The sequence below is a fragment of the Rhinolophus ferrumequinum genome, chromosome 8, assembly GCF_004115265.2.
Source record: "Rhinolophus ferrumequinum isolate MPI-CBG mRhiFer1 chromosome 8, mRhiFer1_v1.p, whole genome shotgun sequence".
NCBI lineage: Eukaryota > Metazoa > Chordata > Mammalia > Chiroptera > Rhinolophidae > Rhinolophus > Rhinolophus ferrumequinum.
Window position 1 is genome coordinate 18,757,354 of NC_046291.1, and position 19,158 is coordinate 18,776,511.

The following is a 19,158-nucleotide window of genomic DNA, read 5'->3' on the forward strand; positions in this document are numbered from 1 at the left end:
TGCTCACTCTCAGGATTGTGTAAGGGTAGGTTCTGCCCCAGGAGTGAGTCTGTCCTTAAGTGCTGCACACGAAGCCCCACCCTAGTCCCGTCCTGCTTGGGAACCTGATAAAACGGCAGATTCTGGGGCTCCCACCCCAGAGTTTACAATTCAGAAGCTCTCAAGTAGGATCTAGGAATCTGGAGTTCCAATAAGCATCCTTAAGGATTCCGACGCTGGTGTTTAGGATCACCCTTGGAGAAACTCGGCCTGTGCCAACAGCCTCACTGGAGAGTTCCTTCACATCCAGTGAAATCACTTCTTTCTCTTTGGTTTTGGGAGTATGTGTTGCTGAACTCATCAATGAACTATCTGGATTTTTTAGGGGATGCAGTGGGATTCTGAAGTCCCTCTTGCAGACAGCTCCTGTCGTCTGAGTTGCTGGACATTGGACCTGATGGAACCACGGGCTGGCTCTTCTCTGTGGAGCCCTTTCTGTCCATTCCAGATAGGAGCTCCTTGGACACTCAGGACCATGTCTGAGCCAGTGCACCAGCAGCTGCCATGACTGAGTGTAGTGGACATGTGTCGTTTTTGCCTTGCCAGTATCCATTCCTTTTTTTCATGGCTCTAGCTGATTTTCTTTAGGACATTCTCCTACCTTTAGTCTAATTGGCTTACTTTCCTGTCCCCTCATTCCTCATTTGAGTACTGCAAGGGTGGATGTGAGACTCGAGCCTGCTCAGTAGGTGGAGTTCCTCCCTCTGAAAAAGCAGTTGGTTCCATTTCAGGCCAAGCCAAGCCGGGTCCCAGCCTATTGATTGACTGACTGGAAAGGAACTGTTCTCTTTCTGCTGATAATCCCAGCCGAAAAGATGGTGAAATCCAGGGCTACTAGATGCTTGAAAAGTGTCACCAACTCAGAACCCAGAGAGGAAAAGACAGTTCTTAAGTCCTTTTGGGCTACTGTAACAGAAATACCATAGATTTGTGGCTTATAAATGACAAAAATTTATTTTTCAGTTTTGGAGGCTGGGTGGTCCAAGATCAAATCTCTGGCAGATTCAGTGTCTGGTGAGAACCTGCTTCCTGGTTCACAGACAGCTGTGTTCTTGCTGTGCTCTCTCATGGTGGAAGGGGGGAGGGAGCTCTCGGGGCCTCTTTTATAAGGGCACTAATCCCACTCCTGAGGGCTCCATCCTCATGACATCATCACCGCCCAAAGAACTCATCTTCAAATTCCATCACTTTGGGGATTCGATTTCAACATACGAATTTGGGGAATACGCAAACATTCCATCTATAGCAGAGAGCAGCTCTTATTGTATCTTTCGAGTGCCTGGATCCAATTACATCTGAGGCTAGCATTACTTTTAAATTTTCCAGTTACTTGAGACAGTAAATTTCTTTTTATACTTAAACCAGTTAGGTTGATGTTTTTGTCATTCACAATTGGTTGTTGATTAATGTCTAGAGGATAAAGGTCACACAAATATAGACAAAAGGGTGTTATACAAAGTTGATGCAACAGGGTTAGATTACCTTATGGCGGGACTGTAAGAATCAAGTTTTCTTGAAGAAACTCTTAACATGCTTTATCCCTCTTCTAGCTTACCTCGTGTTTTTATTCTCTCCAAGGGCATCCTTTTGAAAGGTTAGACTTATTCCTAAAAACAAGTTGTTTAACAAAGACTCTACTAAATTTTGAGGAAAGCAAAGATGGTTGTCACTTGAAACTGAAGAATGAGCAAGAGTGATTATTAAGGTTTTCTCAGAGTATACATTTGAGGTAAGAGAGAGATGGAAGTGAAATTGACCAGCAGACTGCACCAAATAAAAATACTTTGGAAATTTAGAATGTATTTTACATTATGGGAAACTACAGAGTGATATGTCTAAAGGATTCTCAGATGGCATATTATTTATTTCTCTTCAGAGAAGAGAAGCCAAGCAAAGAAACAAAAATAAAAATCTCACCTGACTAAATCAGTCTTTGAATTGTACCTGGCCTAAAAGAGCACTGTTTTTTCATAATTCTCTCTAGTCACAATTACCATTTTCTTGCTTCCTAACATCCCTCAGTGGGGCTGTATGGTTTTAGTTCTGAAAGCAACAGACCCTCAGCCTGGTTAACTTAAACAAAAAAATAAATAAATAAATAAAATAAAAAAATTATTGACAAGTTATGGAGTGACCCAAAAAATAATGGGAAAACTAAATGGCTAGAACAACTAGATTTTGGAAAACACAGAAAGAGGAAAGCTCCAGGCATCTAAATAGCATCTGCTGTTGGATGTTCTCTTCAAGATGCTGTTCCTAAAATAATTCATGTCTCAACTCCACTCATTTTTCATCTTTGAGTCCTTGCCCTTAAGAGGCAAATTTCAGGAAGGTCGTCTGATTGGCCCATCTTGGTCACATGCCCTCCCCTCATTGGTTGGGAGTTAGAGGTTGAGGGATGGAGTATGTACATTTGTCATACCCAACCCATGGGACTGGAGGGGGTTGCTCCTCAAAGAAAAACAAAGTGCTGTCACCAACAGGAGAGGTGGGGCATACGGCAGAGGCAGAAACAAAAGACCCAATGGGAACCCTTCGCTGGCTTTTACCTTAGTGACATCCAGTCATTCCATTCCCTAATGTGACTTCTCCAGAGATAGAAGGCATGTTGGCTGTCCATCTTGTGTCCTTTGGTGTGAGTGATGATGCTAAGGTTGGTTTGGGGTACTGGCTTGTTTCCAAAGATGTCTGTTTTCACCAAGGAAGACAGAGCTCTTTAGGTCTTTCTCTACTGGATTTGGGAAGCTCATAAATAGACTTCAGAAATTAAACATAAGTTTTCATGCAAATTTTGGTTCACTAAACAAGTTCTTTTTCTGTTTCCATACACTTAATTCCCATTTGTTAAGTGCCTACTATGTGCCTGCACTGTTCTGGATGTCGTGATATTCTTTTATCTACTGAGTCCCTACTATGGTCTGCATTATTCTAGGTGCTGGGGATATTGCAAAGAACAAAACAAAGTCCCCATCTTTATGAATGGGACTCACCTTCTAGTTCACCACCGTATCTCCAGTACCTGGCTCAATAAATATTTGTTGAATGAATAATGGAATGACACCAGCTTCGGCTATGTTGCTGCAAGCATAGCTTTTCTGTAGAATGCACTGATGATGTGGTGTTGGAGCTTAAGTATTTTGATTTTCCAGTTTTTCTCACCCTGCATATGCCTTTTTTCTTCAGCTCTCAGAAGTAAATTCGTTCAGAAGGAGGACTTCAAACTGTAGTAGTTGTTTCCAAAGCAGACTCTAGAATATTTTCCCTGCTATGGAAAAATCAGAAAATATAGACCAGCAGTTCTGCCTTGAAAACAAACCGCTGATGGGTCTGTGAGTCACTCATCACCTCAGGGGACTGCCTATGTCAGGTGCCCAGGGGCACCTGGTAAATGTCAGCTGTTGCTGCCTGTGTTGGGTGTGTTGACGTCAACTCAGGCAGTAGGAACAATGCAGCATCACTCTAAAAAAAAGGGAAGCTCACTGCTCTCCTGAAAATGATGTCTGAAACGGGAAATGAGGTTGCCAAAATGTGGTCTTAGCTGTCTAGAAGCTGAACCTGGAAGGGTTGGTGGTGGTGTTACTATCAAAGGTCCAATTTACAAAAAAAAAACAAACAAACAGGGAAATCATGAAGGTATTCAACTTCTGGGAAGATGAGCACTATGAAAACACATATAATTATCCTTAGAAAACTAAGAAATAGAATATTCACATTAGTTAAAAAGAACAAGGTGGTATTATGTGTACTAATAAGAATAGATCTCCAAGACATACTCGTATTAACTGTGTTAAGTGAAAAAAGCTTGCAGATAGATTAGTGGGTACCTTTTATATTAAAACAAAACCCACTACTCAAAAAATGATACACACAATTATACTATCATGTTTCCCTGAAAATAAGACCTACCACCTGTTAAGGTCGCCAGCCAGACGGATGCATTTAGTACGTTATGATGATGTTTCAGAAGAAGATGACGTGACTGTATTTGAATAAATGCAGATTGTTGTACATGAAACAGTAAGACATCCCCTGAAAATATGCCTTAATGCATCTTTTGGAGCAAAATTTAATACAAGACCCAGTCTTATTTTGGGGGAAATACGGTATAAGACCCAGTCTTATTTTCGGGGAAATACGGTATATATATATTACAGGGGCACATATGTGTATGTATATCCAAAAAAAAAGTTTGTACCATACTGATAATAATGGTTACCCTAGGGAGGGTAAGAAGGGGAGAGGACTGTGGATTGCAGTCAGAGGGAACTTTATAATATTTCAGTTTGTTAAAGGAATGTTTCATTTAAAAATTTTAAAAGAAAATTAATTTTAAAATTATCAATAATTGTTAGAGCAAGCAAACACTACGCATGATCCTTAGTAAAACAAGGCATTAACCTCCTGATCAAATTTGTTGAATACACGTGGTCTGAGGGCTTTCTAGAAATATCCAATCTGAAACAAAGCACATACAAGATGCTCACACAATACTGAGGTACAAATGTGCGTATTGTCCTATGCAAACCAAGTAGCGTTGGAACTGGCATTTACCCAACAGGCCCATATTATTTGGATTTAATCAGTAGCGCTAAATTCTGGTATTTCTATAGTGCTTTATGGTTTTCAAGCATTCTCATTGGAGTCTCACAGCTGTGTCTAATCGGTAGGGCTGGGCTCATCATCTCCATTTCACAGATTAGAAAATTGAGGTTAAGAAAAATTAAGTGACGTATTTAAGAGCAAAGTTAGTAAGGGACAGAGCACCTATAATTTCCAGGAGCTCAATGCCTTCTCTAATTTCTCTATTCTCAACAATTCCAACTCTAATAGTTGAAAGTAGCTGTCAGATCTCACATTTCATCTTCTTGCTGGCTGAGTTCGTTTTGGCAGCTGCCTTTATCCACTTCCTACCTGAACCTAGGTGGATTGACTCAAATTCAAGATCCCATTTCAGAATAGTACATTCTACCAAGTGGATTTTGCAGCCAGTAGAGAGTTTGCTGTCAAGAACAACACTCAGCCTCCATCCTGGCACAGTTGCAAGTGATAAGTAACATGGTGCTGGGCTTGATACCATAGCCCTGTGCAACCTGGTGACAACTGGTATTCTGTCACATCCTGTTAATTTTCATGGTGGGTCCATATCTTCTCAAGTAAGTTGGAGTCATCAGGGACCTTCTCTTATTCTTCTGCATCCCTCAATAGCCAGCCTCTTAATGAATATGTACTTGTTAAGTTCCTTCAGCCTCTGAATGTAGCCAGGACAGGACAAACTTAGGTGTAGTGACACACTTTAAAAATTAATACACCACCCACGAGAATTGACACTTCTGAAAATAAACTCTTGCTCTTCTTCCTCACCCCTCCAAACCTGCTCCTCCTACAGTCTTCTCTGTCTCAGTCAATGGCAATTTAACCTTCACAATTTGTAAACTCAAATGTTTGGAGCCACTCCTTGTTTATTTCTCTTTATATCTCTATCTCTATCTCTGTCTCTATCTATCTCTATCTATACCTTCTTCCAACCCCTTAGCAAATCTTGTTGGCTGTACCTTCAAATTCCATTCAGAGTCCCACCATTTCTAACCACCTCTACTGCTGTTTCCCTAATCCAAACCACTGTCATTTTTCACCTGGATTATTACAGTGGCCTCCATTTGCATCTCCCTAAAACAGCCCTCTGTACCCAGATTCTTCTCAAGATAGCAGCCAATGGATCTTATTGCCACCTAGGTAGACCATATTATTCCCTCTACTCAAAAGCCTCCAAAATTTTGCTCAGTTCACATGGAGCAAAATCCAGAGTCCTTACAAAGTCTTACAAGATCCCACAGTCCATCATCTGCTATTACTCTTCCTTCTGGCCCACTTGTTTCTAGGGCCCCTGGAATCAATGCTGTTTCTCAGGCATACTTCATTCTCTTTCCTCTGGGGTTTGGCACATAGTTTTCACTCTCCCTGAAATGCTCTTCCCCCTAATATCAGGGCTAGCTTGCTCATGCTTCAAGTCTTTATATATCAGGAGGCCTTCCCTGACCACTTCATTGAAAACTGCAGGCACCACCCCTCGAAACTGATGGCACCATACCAGAGCCATCCCTACACACACACACACACACACACACACACACACACTCACAAACACACACACCTCCCTGGCACTTTTTATCCCTTTCCCTGTGTTACTTTTCTTCAGAGTACCCATTACCTTCTAACACACTAATGTGCTTGTTTTGTTTGTCAAACTCCCTGACTACAGTTTTTTTTTTTTTTTTTTTTAGAAATCAGTTACTTAATAAACAGGTCAGCGTGAGGAAAACAGTTGGGAGTAAATTGCATTAAATTATTTCCCTGTGAGTGAACACATGGTGTAACGAACTGTGGAGAGTGTGATTTTGTACTTACATTGTGTTTTTTAAAAGATTTTTATTAAAATATAGCTAACAGGCAATATTTTAATAGTTTCAGGTGCACACCATAGTTATTCAACATTTAAATACTTAAAGAAGTGATCACCATGGTAAGTCCAGCAACCATTTGACAATGTACCACACTATCACAATTTTAATTATGATGTGTCTTGGTGTGGGCCTGTTTGGGTTCTTTTTGTTTGGGACTCTCTGAGCTTCCTGGGCCTGAATCTCCATTTCTTTAGCCAGGTTAGGGAAGTTTTCCATCATTTTTTCTTCAAATAGGTCTTCAATTCCTTGCTCTCTTTCTTCTCCTTCTGGTATTCCTATGATATGAATGTTGGTATGCTTGATATTGTCTCAGAGGCCCCTTAAACTGTCCTCATTTATTTATTTATTTATTTTTTTTGTTTTGCTGTTCTGCTAAGGTGTTTTCTGCTATCTTATCTTCTAAATCGCTGATTCGATCCTCAGCTTCACCTAATCTACTATTGATTCCCTATCATGTATTCTTCATTTCAGTTATTGTATTCTTTATTTCTGATTAGTTATTTTTTATGTTTTCTGTCTCTTTGTTGAAGTTCTCCCTGAGAGCACTGAGCATCCTTATAACCATGTTTGGAACTCTGTGTCTCGTAGATTGCTCATCTCCATTTTGTTTAGTTCTTTTTCTGGAGCTTTATTCTGTTCTTTTGTTTGGGACATGTGTCTTTGTCTCCCCAATTTGGCTGCCTCTCAGTGTTTGTTTCTATGTATTAGGTAGGGATGCTATGTCTTCCAGTCTTAGTAGAGTGGCCTTATATAGGAGGTGTCCTATGGGACTCAGTGGTGCAGTCTCCCTGATTACCAGAGCCATGTGCTCTAGATGTGTCCCTTGTGTGGGTTGTGTATGTCCTCCTGTTATAGTTGAGCCTTGGTTGCTGTTTGTATGTCAGTGGGAGGAATTGACCTTCAGGCTGATTGATTGTGAGGGCTGGCCGTTACTACAGTGAAGGAGCTATTGTGGAGGGGCTGATGCTATGGAGCAGGATTCACTTTAGCAGGGCTCTGGTGCCTGCCCAGTCTGCCTTTTGGATGTGTCATTCTTGGAAGTGTTCTTGGGTGATGCTTCAGCTCCTCAGATGGCTGCAGCCTGTGCTGTGCTTGGAGGTGCCTTGAGAGGCCAATCCTTGAACCAAAGCTGGGTATTGCTAGTGCTGGGCTTAGGGCTGCCCACCCAGAGGTACAGGACATGCTAAAGCCTGATGCTGCTTGTTTAGGTTTTGTGAACCTTTGAGAGACTTTAGGAAATACTGCAGCATGAGCCAAAGTAGGCAGTTTGTATGAAAAAGCCACTGGAAGTGGCTTGGATGTGCCCAAAAGTTGGGTGGGGGAGGGTCTCAGAATCACCATGATGAGGCAAATGAACTGTGTTAGCTAGGTTGATGGAGATTCAGGTATGGTGGCTGTCTGTCTGCACACTGGGAAGGGGGAGGGCTCAACAAAGAAACAATGGCGTCCACCAACTCCTTTGTCCGGAAGAAAGCTGTCCCTCCAACCCTCACACTAGAGTCAGACAACTCAGTTTCTCTTTGAACGTCCCTTTCATCTTCTGAGCTGCTGCCCCAGGGCTGGAGCTCAGAGTGAGTGAATCTGTCAGCAAGTAAGTCCATGTGGGGATCTTCCAAGAGGAGCACCTGGGAGTGCAGCCACCCTTCTGCACCCACAAGCCACTCCTCAGGGGTGGCTACACAGCCGAAATATCCCTCCTGATTTTTAGTGGTTACACACGGTTGTGGACCAGGCCATTCCATGTCTCTGCCCCTCTTACCAGTCTTGAGGTTGCTTCCTTTGTATGCCCTCAGTTGTAGGGCTTCAGCTAAGCAAGACTTCAGGCGATTCTCAATAATGGTTGTTTTGTAGTTTAGCTGTAATTTTGATGTGGCCATGAGAGAAGGTGGGCACAGCGTTTACCTACTTCACCGTCTTGACAATTCTACAACGTTTGTGTGAAGAGAGCAGACACAAACATTGTTGTTGTTGTTCACTGCTGTATCCCCAGCATCTAGCACATGCCTGGCACATAACTGATGGTCAGTAAGTATTTGTTGAGTAATCCAGATTGGATGAAAATTAGATGGTACTTTGCATTGGTCCTGGGGACATAGGAAAATAGATACTTTTATATGTTGCTGGTCAGAGTGTAAACTGGAATTACCTCTTTGAAGGGTAATTTGGCAAGAGCCATCAAAATTTTTAAAGGCATCTTACTTAGCAATTCAACTGCCAAACATTTACTCAATAGATATACATGTACAAACACAGAGTTCAAGGATGTTCATTGCAGCATTATTTTAATAACAAAAGGCCGGAATTAACTTAAATAGGGGCCTGACTAAGTAACATATGGGCATGCATCCACATGGCCGCATAATATGCAACTGTTAAAATGATAGAAGAAGATATACATATGTACTGCTGTGGAACAGTCTCCGTGATGTAATGAGTGAAACAAGCCAGGGGTAGAAATGTGGGGAGAACGCCACTGCTTGGGTAAAAAAAGGAGGGGGATTTGTGTATATATATCTACAAGTTATACAAGCATAAATAAATACATACATACATGAACATAAATACATACACAAATAGCTCTGGAAAATCGCAGGAAAGTAATGATAGTGGCTGCCTTCCTTGAGCGGGTTAAAAGGACTGGGAGGCCGGAAAACAATTTTAAAAAATCATTGTGAATGTAGTACTTTAAAAAACCCACCTCTATAATGGGTCAGTTCATACCCTTTTGGCTAACTTTTACTTTGCATGTGGGGCTGACTTGTTAAAAATGCCATAAACTCTGCTTTGAAGACAAGCGGGTGGGAAGGAGGACCTTTTATTCCCTCGGGGAGTGAAGCCAATAAAACGTATGAATAGAATCAGCCCAAGCTCGTGCTCTGTGACGTGCTCCGTGACTCCAAGGCTTTCCCCCTCCTTCCTTCTTCAGTCGGGATTGCGCGGCGGGCCCTCGGAGTTTGCCGTCTGGCTGGAGTCCCCGCTTCCTCCTTAGAGGGCAGCAGCGGAGCGCCTCCGGGACGCATGCGCCCCAATTTGCGCCCGGGGAATTAAAAGAAAGAAAAAAAAAAGCCCCAACAAAACACGCGGAGCAAACAAAACCCAAGTGGTAGAAAGCGCGCGGGTCCACAAACCCTGGGCCGTGGAGACGCCTCCGGCCTTGCCCGCGTCACCGGCCACGGCGTGATGCGCACGGACCGGCCCGCGACGCCCGGGCCGCGACTGTCCCCGCACCTGGACGCCGGCCCCGTGGCCGCGCCCCAGCTGCGCTCGCTCGCCGCCGCGGCTTTCTCGGAGTCCCCCGGCGCAGGCGGGGCAGCGCGGTCTCCATGGGGCTGAGGGACTGGCTGAGGACCTTGTGCTGCTGTTGCCCGTGCATGTGCCTGGAGGAGTCCGCCGTGCTCGAGAAGGAGCCGCTGGTCAGGTGGGTGCGTGTCCGGGCCGGGATCTGGGGTTACCTGGCCGCAGCCCGGCGCCGCGGAGTGGGGATACCTGCGTGCTTGTCTGAGTTGGCTTACTTGAAGATCCCACTGAGGCACAAACTAAGCCCCTTGGTCCCTTACAGGATATCCTGTTGCTTGGGTAAGATTTTTGTCCGAAAGCACAGATCCTCGGAGGGACCGGAGACCCAGGTGATGCCTGTGGAAAGTGCCAAGAATTCGGGTGCAGTTGCCGGGCGGGGAAGTGAGGAGAGAAGTTCTCATAGGGCTCCGACGAAATACAACTGTGATTGACTATATATTTGATAGGTTTATTTCAGTGCAGTAAGCAATTCTTGAGTTTCTGTTTCACCCAGAAAAAAAAATGTCGTTCAATTTTATTATCAAAAGAAGACAATTTCAGTGACTGAGCACAAGGAAATATTTTTCACATTGCAAAATGCGTGTTTTCTCAAGGGCAGCCTGTTCACTAAGATGTTGATTGATTCTTTACAGGTTAAGCTATGGAGTGTGCGGAAATTTAATGCTCATTAGCAATGTGGGAAGTGGCTTTGTGAAGGCACCATAAAACAGTTTTGTTCAGGGCTGCGATCTTAAGCAATTATATTTTAACTCTGCTGAATTAAGTTTTCACCAGGTCATGCCTTGGAGGTAGATACGAAAGAAACAGAATATTTGAAATGAAGTTAGGAATTGCAGCATGTACGTGTATATATACGTACATACATACATATATATATACACACATATATGGTGGAATTCAGGATTGGGTAAGCAGCTATATTGAAGCCAGTGTTTCTTTCTTATGAAGTGTGCAACTAATATGATGAAGCTTTCACAACTATTATTTTTAAAGCACGATTTACCTTTTCTTACTCCATCAAGTCCAAATACTCCCCCTGACTTTTGAGGTCTTCCATAACCCCTCCCTGCCTGTCCATTCTTATTTCTCATTACATTAAACACTGTACACTCCTTGATTTAATGAGACAGGCATCTTTGCTGCTCTAGGAACAATCCAACCTTCTTACTCCTTCAAACTTTCCTGAAGGAGTGCCCTTTAACCTTCCTGCCCCTTCCTAAACGCTAGCTCTCAAAGCCCCCCTCAAAGTAGTCTCCTTTGATTACTTTGCCCTCATTTATCTCTCTCTCCTATGATTTAGGACTTTTTAGAACTCACCATCTGCCCCTCCCAGTTTAATGAGCACGCATGTGTGTAAACATACATGTCATGTTGTTTTATATATCTAAACAGTCATATACACAATACACAATGTTTTTGTTTGTACTTGTGATGGTAATCCCACTTAGATTATTAGATTATTGTGGGCAGGGAGAAACCCAGTAATCTACCCCTAGTCTTAAATGTAGTGGGTCAAATCTAGAATTTCATGTTTGGGTTGCACACTCAATTTGTCAGTATTTATAGTAACATGAAATGCAGCCGTCAGCTTGGTTAATCCTCAGAGCTTTGGATCTTTCTAATTTTCTGTCCAGGATTGCTGTTTGAATTAATAGTTTTGGTTGCTTTAAACTCTTCACTCCCTCTCCTGTCTTGGTTTACACTGGAAGTCATCGCATTTTGCAAGTGATTTTAAGGAACCAGAGTCATCTGGGGCAGAATAGCATAGTGCTCATGAATCAGATTGCCTGGGGTTAAATACTGACTGGGTGACCTGGCACAAATTATGAAATTTATTTGTGCCTTCATTTCCTCACCTGTAAAATGAGGATGATAATAGATTGTACCTGAAAGGGTTGCAGTGAGAAACGAAATGAGCTAATCCATGAACAGGGCTTAGGAGAGTGTCTGACACATAGTAAACAGTCAGTAAAGTTTAGTTTTATTATTAATTATCATTGCTATTCTTCTGAATAGCATGTGAATATGAGTGGACTGGTGTTTTGTAGTATAGTCATTCTGGCATCGTTTCGTATAACAATATTTGGGGACAGGAGCTTCTTAATGGATGTGTGGAGCAGTGAGAATACGTGAGTGTATGGATGCCTGCATGTTCTTTCCTACCCAAGTCATCGCAACGTCTAGTTCGATTTATATATTTATATATATTTATATTTATAAAATACATTTTATAAATATAAAAAATATATAAATATATAAATAAAAATATTTATATAAAATATATATAAAATATAAATATATAAAATATAAATATAAATATATAAAATATAAATATAAATATAAATATATAAAATATAAATATATATAAAATAAAAATATAAATATATATATATAAAATATAAATATATATATTTATATATATATATTTTTGGTTCATTTAAAAATTTTTTAAATTGTGAAGTTCAGTTGTTTTAGTGTACCACCAAAGTTGTGCAATCATTGCCACGATGTAATTCAGAACATTTTCATCACTCCAAAAAAGAAACCATACCCATTAGCAGTCACTTGCCTCCCTCCCCTCCCTGTCCCTTGCCGCCTCCCCAAGACAACCTCTAATCTCCTTTCTGTCTAATCCATAAGATTAGCCTGTTCTGGACATTTTGTATAAATGAAATCATATAATATGGAGACTGTTGCATCTGGCTTCTTACAGCATAATGATGTGGAGTCTCATCATGTAGTGTGTATTATCAGCACTTCACGCCTGTTTATATTTGCATAATATTCCAGTGTCGGATATATTACACTTTATTTAGCCGTTCATCAGTTGATGGACACTTGGGTAGTCCGTAGTTTCCACTTTTTGAGTCTTATAAATAATGCTGCTATGAACATTTGTGTACACGTTTTTGTGTGGACGTATGTTTTTGATTCTTTGATTATATACCTACAAGTGAAATTGCTGAATCACATATACCGTGTTTCCCCGAAAATAAGACCTAACCGGAAAATAAGCCCTAGCATGATTTTTCAGGATGACATCCCCTGAACATAAACCCTAATGCGTCTTTTGGAGCAAAACTTAATCTAAGACCCGGTCTTATTTTCGGGGAAACACGGTAGTAATTTCACATTACACTTTTTGAGGAACTGCCAGAATGTTTTCCAGAGTGGCTGGTTTGAAATGTTGATGTGGTGAAATCATGTGGGCAGATGGTCTGAATTTTTATTTTATTGGGAACTTTATTCTTCATGTCATCATATTATTATTTTCAACTAAAAAAAAAGGTTTTGTACAGACACCCCTCCTCCTTCTCCCTAATTAAAAATCCTTTGCTCTATCCTAAAACAATGGTTTCCAAGTTTTATTTCATATCGCAAGGTAACAGTGCCTGGAAAAGCTCTGGTCAGGGGACGACATTTGTCATTTGTGTGCGCGGTCATCTCCAGTCCTTTTCCAAAACGCACCAGGGACTCTTGTTAGATCAGGAAAAACAGCTCTTAGTCCCACTTGTTTGCCAATCTGACAATGCCACTTATGTTTTTGCCGTTACTCCTTTTGCTTTTTCTGGAACCTGGTACGTGTGAAAGGGAATGCCTGTCCGTTGTCTGTTTGCACTGGTGTTTATCTCTATGTCCCACTAGTTCTTCCCCCCCCCCCCCCTTCTTTAGAAATATGCTGAGGCCTCCCCTGACTAAAAAATTCACCCTGATTTTGTGCCATGCCCTCCAATTACCATCCTTTGCTTTCCTTTCTGTCAGGCACAAGTATCTTTAAAAGTGGTCAGCTATACCCCCCTCCCCACCTCCTTGACTGCCTACTCACCATGAAATGTGGTTTCTGCCCCATGTATGATACCTGACCATCGCTTAGAGAAAGAAATCTGATGTTCTTTTCTCAGTGTACATGGAATACCCTCATGCTGGCCATGCACGCCTTCTTTCACATTTCCTCGTCCCCTGGCTTTTCTGATTTTGCATTCTCTAGTCTCTGTCTGAGATCCGTCTAATCATGCTGCTGGTTTCCCTCCTGCTGTTTTTGTTAATTGTTAGCTAGACATCATTTTGTTTTCTCTACTTCTTAAGGTTCCACTCAGTTTTTAAGGCCCATTTCAGTTGCCGCCTTTGTGATGAAGGCTTAGAAAGTCTCCTTAAGCAGTTATGGTGTCTCTTTCTTTTTAGCCCTGAGGCCACTTACCGCATCTGCCTGCTATTACAGGTATAGGTGGGTGGTGCAACCCCTGCCAGATTGGAGGTTCTAATCTAGATGGGAGGGACTAAGTCTTTACCATCCCCTGTTGAGCTCAGCACAGTGCTCAATGTGGAGTAAGAAGTGAATAAATAACTTTTTCGTTAATAAAGATGATAACAATAGTTGTACATTTATTAATTTCTTTCTAAGAGCAGATTTAAAAAAAAATGTATTTAAAACAAAACGTTGTGAAGAATAATAGAGCAAACACCCATAGACCCAGCACCCACCTTACAGAAACTGATAGTAACGCTGAAGCCCCTCCATGGACCCCTCCATCACTGTGTCCTCCTCCCACCTCCAGAGGTGACCTGTAAATTGAATCTGTGCCTAGCACTCTTAACTTTAAATAAATGGTGTGTACTGCATTTAGGCTATTGCATAAGTGAGATTCCTTTACACACATTCTGTCATTTAATTGTCTGTCACTATGACCAAATGAGATGGGTAGTGTGTCCATTTTATAAATGGGGAACCCAGAGCTTAGAGTTTAAATAAGTAATTCAGAGTCACAACGGATAAGTCAGAATTTGAACCCGTGTTTGTCAAAGTCCAGGCCTTGATTTTGATTTTGTAGAAAATTCAGAAAACTACCAAATAGTTTCCAAAAGTAGCTTATATTTGTGCACTAGAAGCTGATGGAGATCACTAGTCTTAGCTCCTGTCCATTTTGTCCCTTTTCTCCTTTCCTTCTTCTGTGTCCTTCTTTAGTATAATTCTCCTGCCTAGATGTGGAAGCAACCTGGCCCTGTAAACTAAGCCCAAGGGGAGTTAGGAGACCTGAGTCCTTGCCCCAGCTCTTAACCAGCTGTGGGATTTGGGGGAAGTCTCTTTTAACTTCCTGGAACCTTAGTTTCTTCTGTAAAATGGGGAAGATGAGACTTCAACGTGCGACCTTGAAGGGCTGTTCCATTCTGGACATGGATGGCCCCCTTTCTGTGGCTTGTGTCAGCTGAAATTCTGTTTGACATGGGATACAGGGGCAGTGAGGCTGTCTGCAGTACTGGGAAGGAACCTGGAGTCCCAGGAGATGTGAATCATGACCATTTGTCCAGCTCTGTAGCCGTCCAGAGCTGCTTCACCAGCGAATAGTTGAGTAGTCATTTCTAACGCCAGGCAGTTTAAGAGCAGGTCTGGGCCTGGAGTAAGGACACTTGTGCTGACCTTAATTAACACCGGGCTTCAGCCCCAAAGAAGGCCAAGGGTTTTGTTAGATCTCCCTGTTTCTCACCTTCACCCCGATTTTAGGACTGAGTCATATAAGATTCATCTTGTCAATCATCAATCTAAGATTTGGGGTTCTGCCTGCCATTCTTCCCTGCACCAACTATATTTCTAAAGTAAATAGTGATCAAAACAACAACCAAAAACCAATATGCAGTGAGGACAGGACAATAAGGCAAATGGATTGTTTTGGAATGAATCATTTGTCTGTAGAATAGTGAATGACTTTTTGGTTCAAAATTTCATGTTACTAATTAAAAGAAATGTTTGGAATATATAGTATTAGCTTCCTAGGACTGCCACAAGCAATCACCACAAATTTGGTAGCTTAAAACGGTAGAAATTTATTCTTTCACAGTTCTGGAAGCCAGAAGTCTGAAATCAAAGTGTCGGCGGGGCCCTGCTCCCTCCGAAGACTCTACGGAGAACCCTTCCTTGCTGACTCCAGCTTCCGGTGGCTCCTGCTGCGGAAGCACGACTCCAATCTTTGCCCCTGTCTTCTTTCATGTGTCTCTCCTCCTCTGTGTCTCACACATCCCTCTGTTCTCTTATAAGGACACCAATCATTGGATTTGGGGGCTGCCTTAAATTCAGGATGATTTCCTCTCAAGATCCTTAACTTAATTTCAACTGCAAAGCCCCTGTTTCCAAATAAAGTCACGTTCACAGGAACCGGGCGTTAGGACTTGGACCTGTCTTTTTCGGGAACACTTGTTCAACCCATGGCAGGGTACCTTTTTGGGAAAATGGTTGCGCTCAAAGCATTGGTTTCTATTCCACTTTTAGAGCATGACGTCTTGCATTAGTGATAACAAGCATGTTATTGCCATATAGAAATCCTCCTGAGCCTGAGTTGTGGTTTTGGAAAATATGACTCGGGAGGCACAGCTGCAGTCAGTCACCTTTAAGCAGAGATGCCCGAGTCCCCTGGCACTACCAAGTCTACTGCCATATGACATCCAATACAGACATCAAGCCCAGAAGAGTCTAAAACAGAATATGAAAGGAGTACAGTGTAAATGTCATATACTGAAGCGTCCTTCACAAAGGTTCCTTTGATCTTTTTCAGGGAAATAGAATTCTCACTCTCTTATCTTTATTGGCTGTTAATAACCGATAAGCACCACCACTGCCCAGTTGTTCAAAAGCAAAAGACGGGAGAGAGAATTACCAATCACGGTTGAGTTTTTGTTTGTGGCTCTCGCTTAAGCCGCCTCAGTGAACCCTGTAATGAGCTTCCAAATGTGTCTTGCTCCCAGCTCTTCTCAGTGCTCACCTGCGCCTTCCATTCATGATAACAGTTTCCCCACATATCTATGGGCCGTGAACAATGAACAGACGTCCATGTTTTGTTTTTCTCCAGTGCCTGGAATTCCTATGGGGGAAAAAATAACATAAAACCTCGGTGTGCTCTTGATGGTTGTTTCATGCCCACAAAGCGGGGCCGTTCTGAGAAGGGATTGACGGGGGCCCATGGGTGTGGGCACTAGAATTGAATTTTCCTGATCCGTAAAGAAATGGTTCAGTTTGAGTCATACCGTTTCTGACGTTGCAGGAGAGGGTGAGAGACTGGAGCTGTGACATACGCCGTCCTTGTCCCGTCTCTCCTGAGCCTTTGTAACGTTGTACTTCATGCGTATGGTGTGCTAGGCCCTGTCAGAAGTGCATTACATCTATGAATGAAATCCTCACCATAATCATACCAGGCACAGTCGATTCTTGCTACTCACAGTGGTTATGTTGTGTTAGTCACCGCACATACTGAATGAAAGAATATCGAACCATTCATTGCTCCAAGGGGAAAATGCAGAGTTAGAGTCCTGCCGGTCGATTTGCCAACTGATCAATACATACCGTGTTTTATGTGTGTTTCCCCTTAAAGACTCCTTATTTAATATATATTGTTGATTCGTTAACATTGCACTCGAGACCAACAGCACTATAACTCATGCCTTGAATGAAGCTTATCTAACACACATATTTTAGCACTTCAGCACTATGGCTGGGGCCGTTCTAAACAGCGAAATCACCAACAAAAAAGCACAGAAATGCAAAAAATGGGGCACCAAACAGACCACGAAAAGGACTCTTGATTGGAGTGTGAAAGCTGATACAGGAAGGCACCATCCGACCTCAGTGGGGAGCTTGGGCTTCAAACACTGCAAAAGTACCACGGGTATTCATTTCAGGATAACAGATAAATTTTAGTAAGTGGGTGAATTTGCACATACAGAATCTGGGAATAATGAGGGTAGACTGTAGTTAGGTCTCTATCCCTTCTTGACAGAGGAAGAAAACGGAGGCACAAGAGCTTCAGTAGCACAAGAACACAGGTGGCTGAGCTGGGTTCGAGTCCTCTTATCTTCCAGAACCATGGAAACAGCAGTGGCCTCCTAGTATGCAGGGAGGTGTGCAACTAGCTGCTTATGTGGTGTGTGCTGGAAATTGTGTTTGCCGTATGAGACCTGCCCTGAATTGTGACAGCCTGGGGTTGAGAGATACTAGACCCCTTGTCTGTATGGTGGCTAGTGAAACCAGGTGCCAGTGGGGAAGAAGGGTGGTGGGTTTAAGACGCTTCAAAGAAAACCCCCACCAACCCTAGAAGGACAATCATCTTTTACGTGTGTAGAGATTTTCACTTCACAGTGTGGACTCACATGACCTCTGAGCAGATCAAATGGTCTTCTGCCCTTGGAAGGGCTTTAAAAAAATGTTGGCTCATGTGTTCGTGTCAGTGAGCTCGCTCAGACCAGGGCCCAGATGGCCTGCCTCTTTTCCCACGATAATCCCGCTGAGTTCCCTGAGCTGACACAACTCACCCCTACCCTCCTGCAGAGGCTGCAGTTTACAAAGCCTGCAGGCCTGGGCTGGACAGTGATTCACAGGAAGTGACTACAGAGGCACAGAGGGTTCCTGCTGCAGGAAGGAGCCCCTGGCTCCTGAAGAATCCATTCTGAGGCTGGCACTTTAACCTTCTTGAAGGACAGGGGAGAGAGAGGAGATGGCATAGGTGCTGTTCCCAGAACGGCTTCAGGTCCAGTGAGTGCAAGCTAAGTGCTTTACCAAGACGTCAGCCACTCAAAAGTCATATGAGGATGACTTTTAAAGGTGTCTCCCTAGGCAACCCACAGCATCCCTTTCCCCGTTTTGTGACTTGAGTTAGTCAGTCTTGGTAAAATTGGAAGTTCCCATGATGAAATGTCTTACACATCATGTGATCTAGGTTTCTGGAGACCTTTTTATTCTCTAGATATCTTAAAGTGATCTTATCACACTATACTTTGGTTTGAAAAGTAAGTTCTGTGTAAGTGTTGGGTAAAATAGTTTATTCTGTTAGCGTTTGAGGTCCTCTTCAGTCTGGTAAATACATATTTGTTTTGTGCCAGTTATACACTGTGTACTCTATTCTTGTGTACTTTTTTTTAGGAAATACTTTTGACGAGACAGTATGTATCTCATGAACTTCTGTACTGCCCGGCATGTGATAAGAGTTTTCTGCATTGCTTTGTACTTATTTTTTTTTCCCTTGCCTTTAAAAAATTGGTGGTGGTACATGTGATATCAGAGACTAAAAACGTACAAAAATTTGTGCAGTATAAACAACATTCATAGAGTGAATACTCCTGTAGTCACCACATGCCCCACCCCTGATTGTATCTAGACCATTGTGACAGACATTTCCGTGCTTTTCTTTATAGCTTTCCCACCTATGTAGGCACCTTAAATATGTACTTCAGTTTTGCCTGCTTGGACACTTGACGTAAATGGGATCTCCACTTTGTGACATCCATCCAAGTTGCTGTGTGTACCTTAGTTTGTGGTTCTCACTGCTTTATAGTACATTTCATTATGCTCACCCCTTTGACTGTTGGTCGACTTTTGGGT

At 42.4% G+C, this 19,158-nt stretch overlaps 1 protein-coding gene across 1 annotated transcript in view; it reads left to right on the plus strand.

Annotated features, from left to right (window-relative positions):
* The first annotated feature begins 9,457 nt into the window (after positions 1-9,457).
* The window catches only part of MREG (melanoregulin), a 57,967-nt gene continuing 48,266 nt past the window's right edge, over positions 9,458-19,158 (plus strand). Inside the window, exon 1 of the mRNA XM_033113026.1 lies at positions 9,458-9,918. Within this exon, the coding sequence (XP_032968917.1) occupies positions 9,824-9,918 (95 nt within the window). The 5' untranslated portion in view covers positions 9,458-9,823. The remainder of the gene's footprint in view (positions 9,919-19,158) is intronic.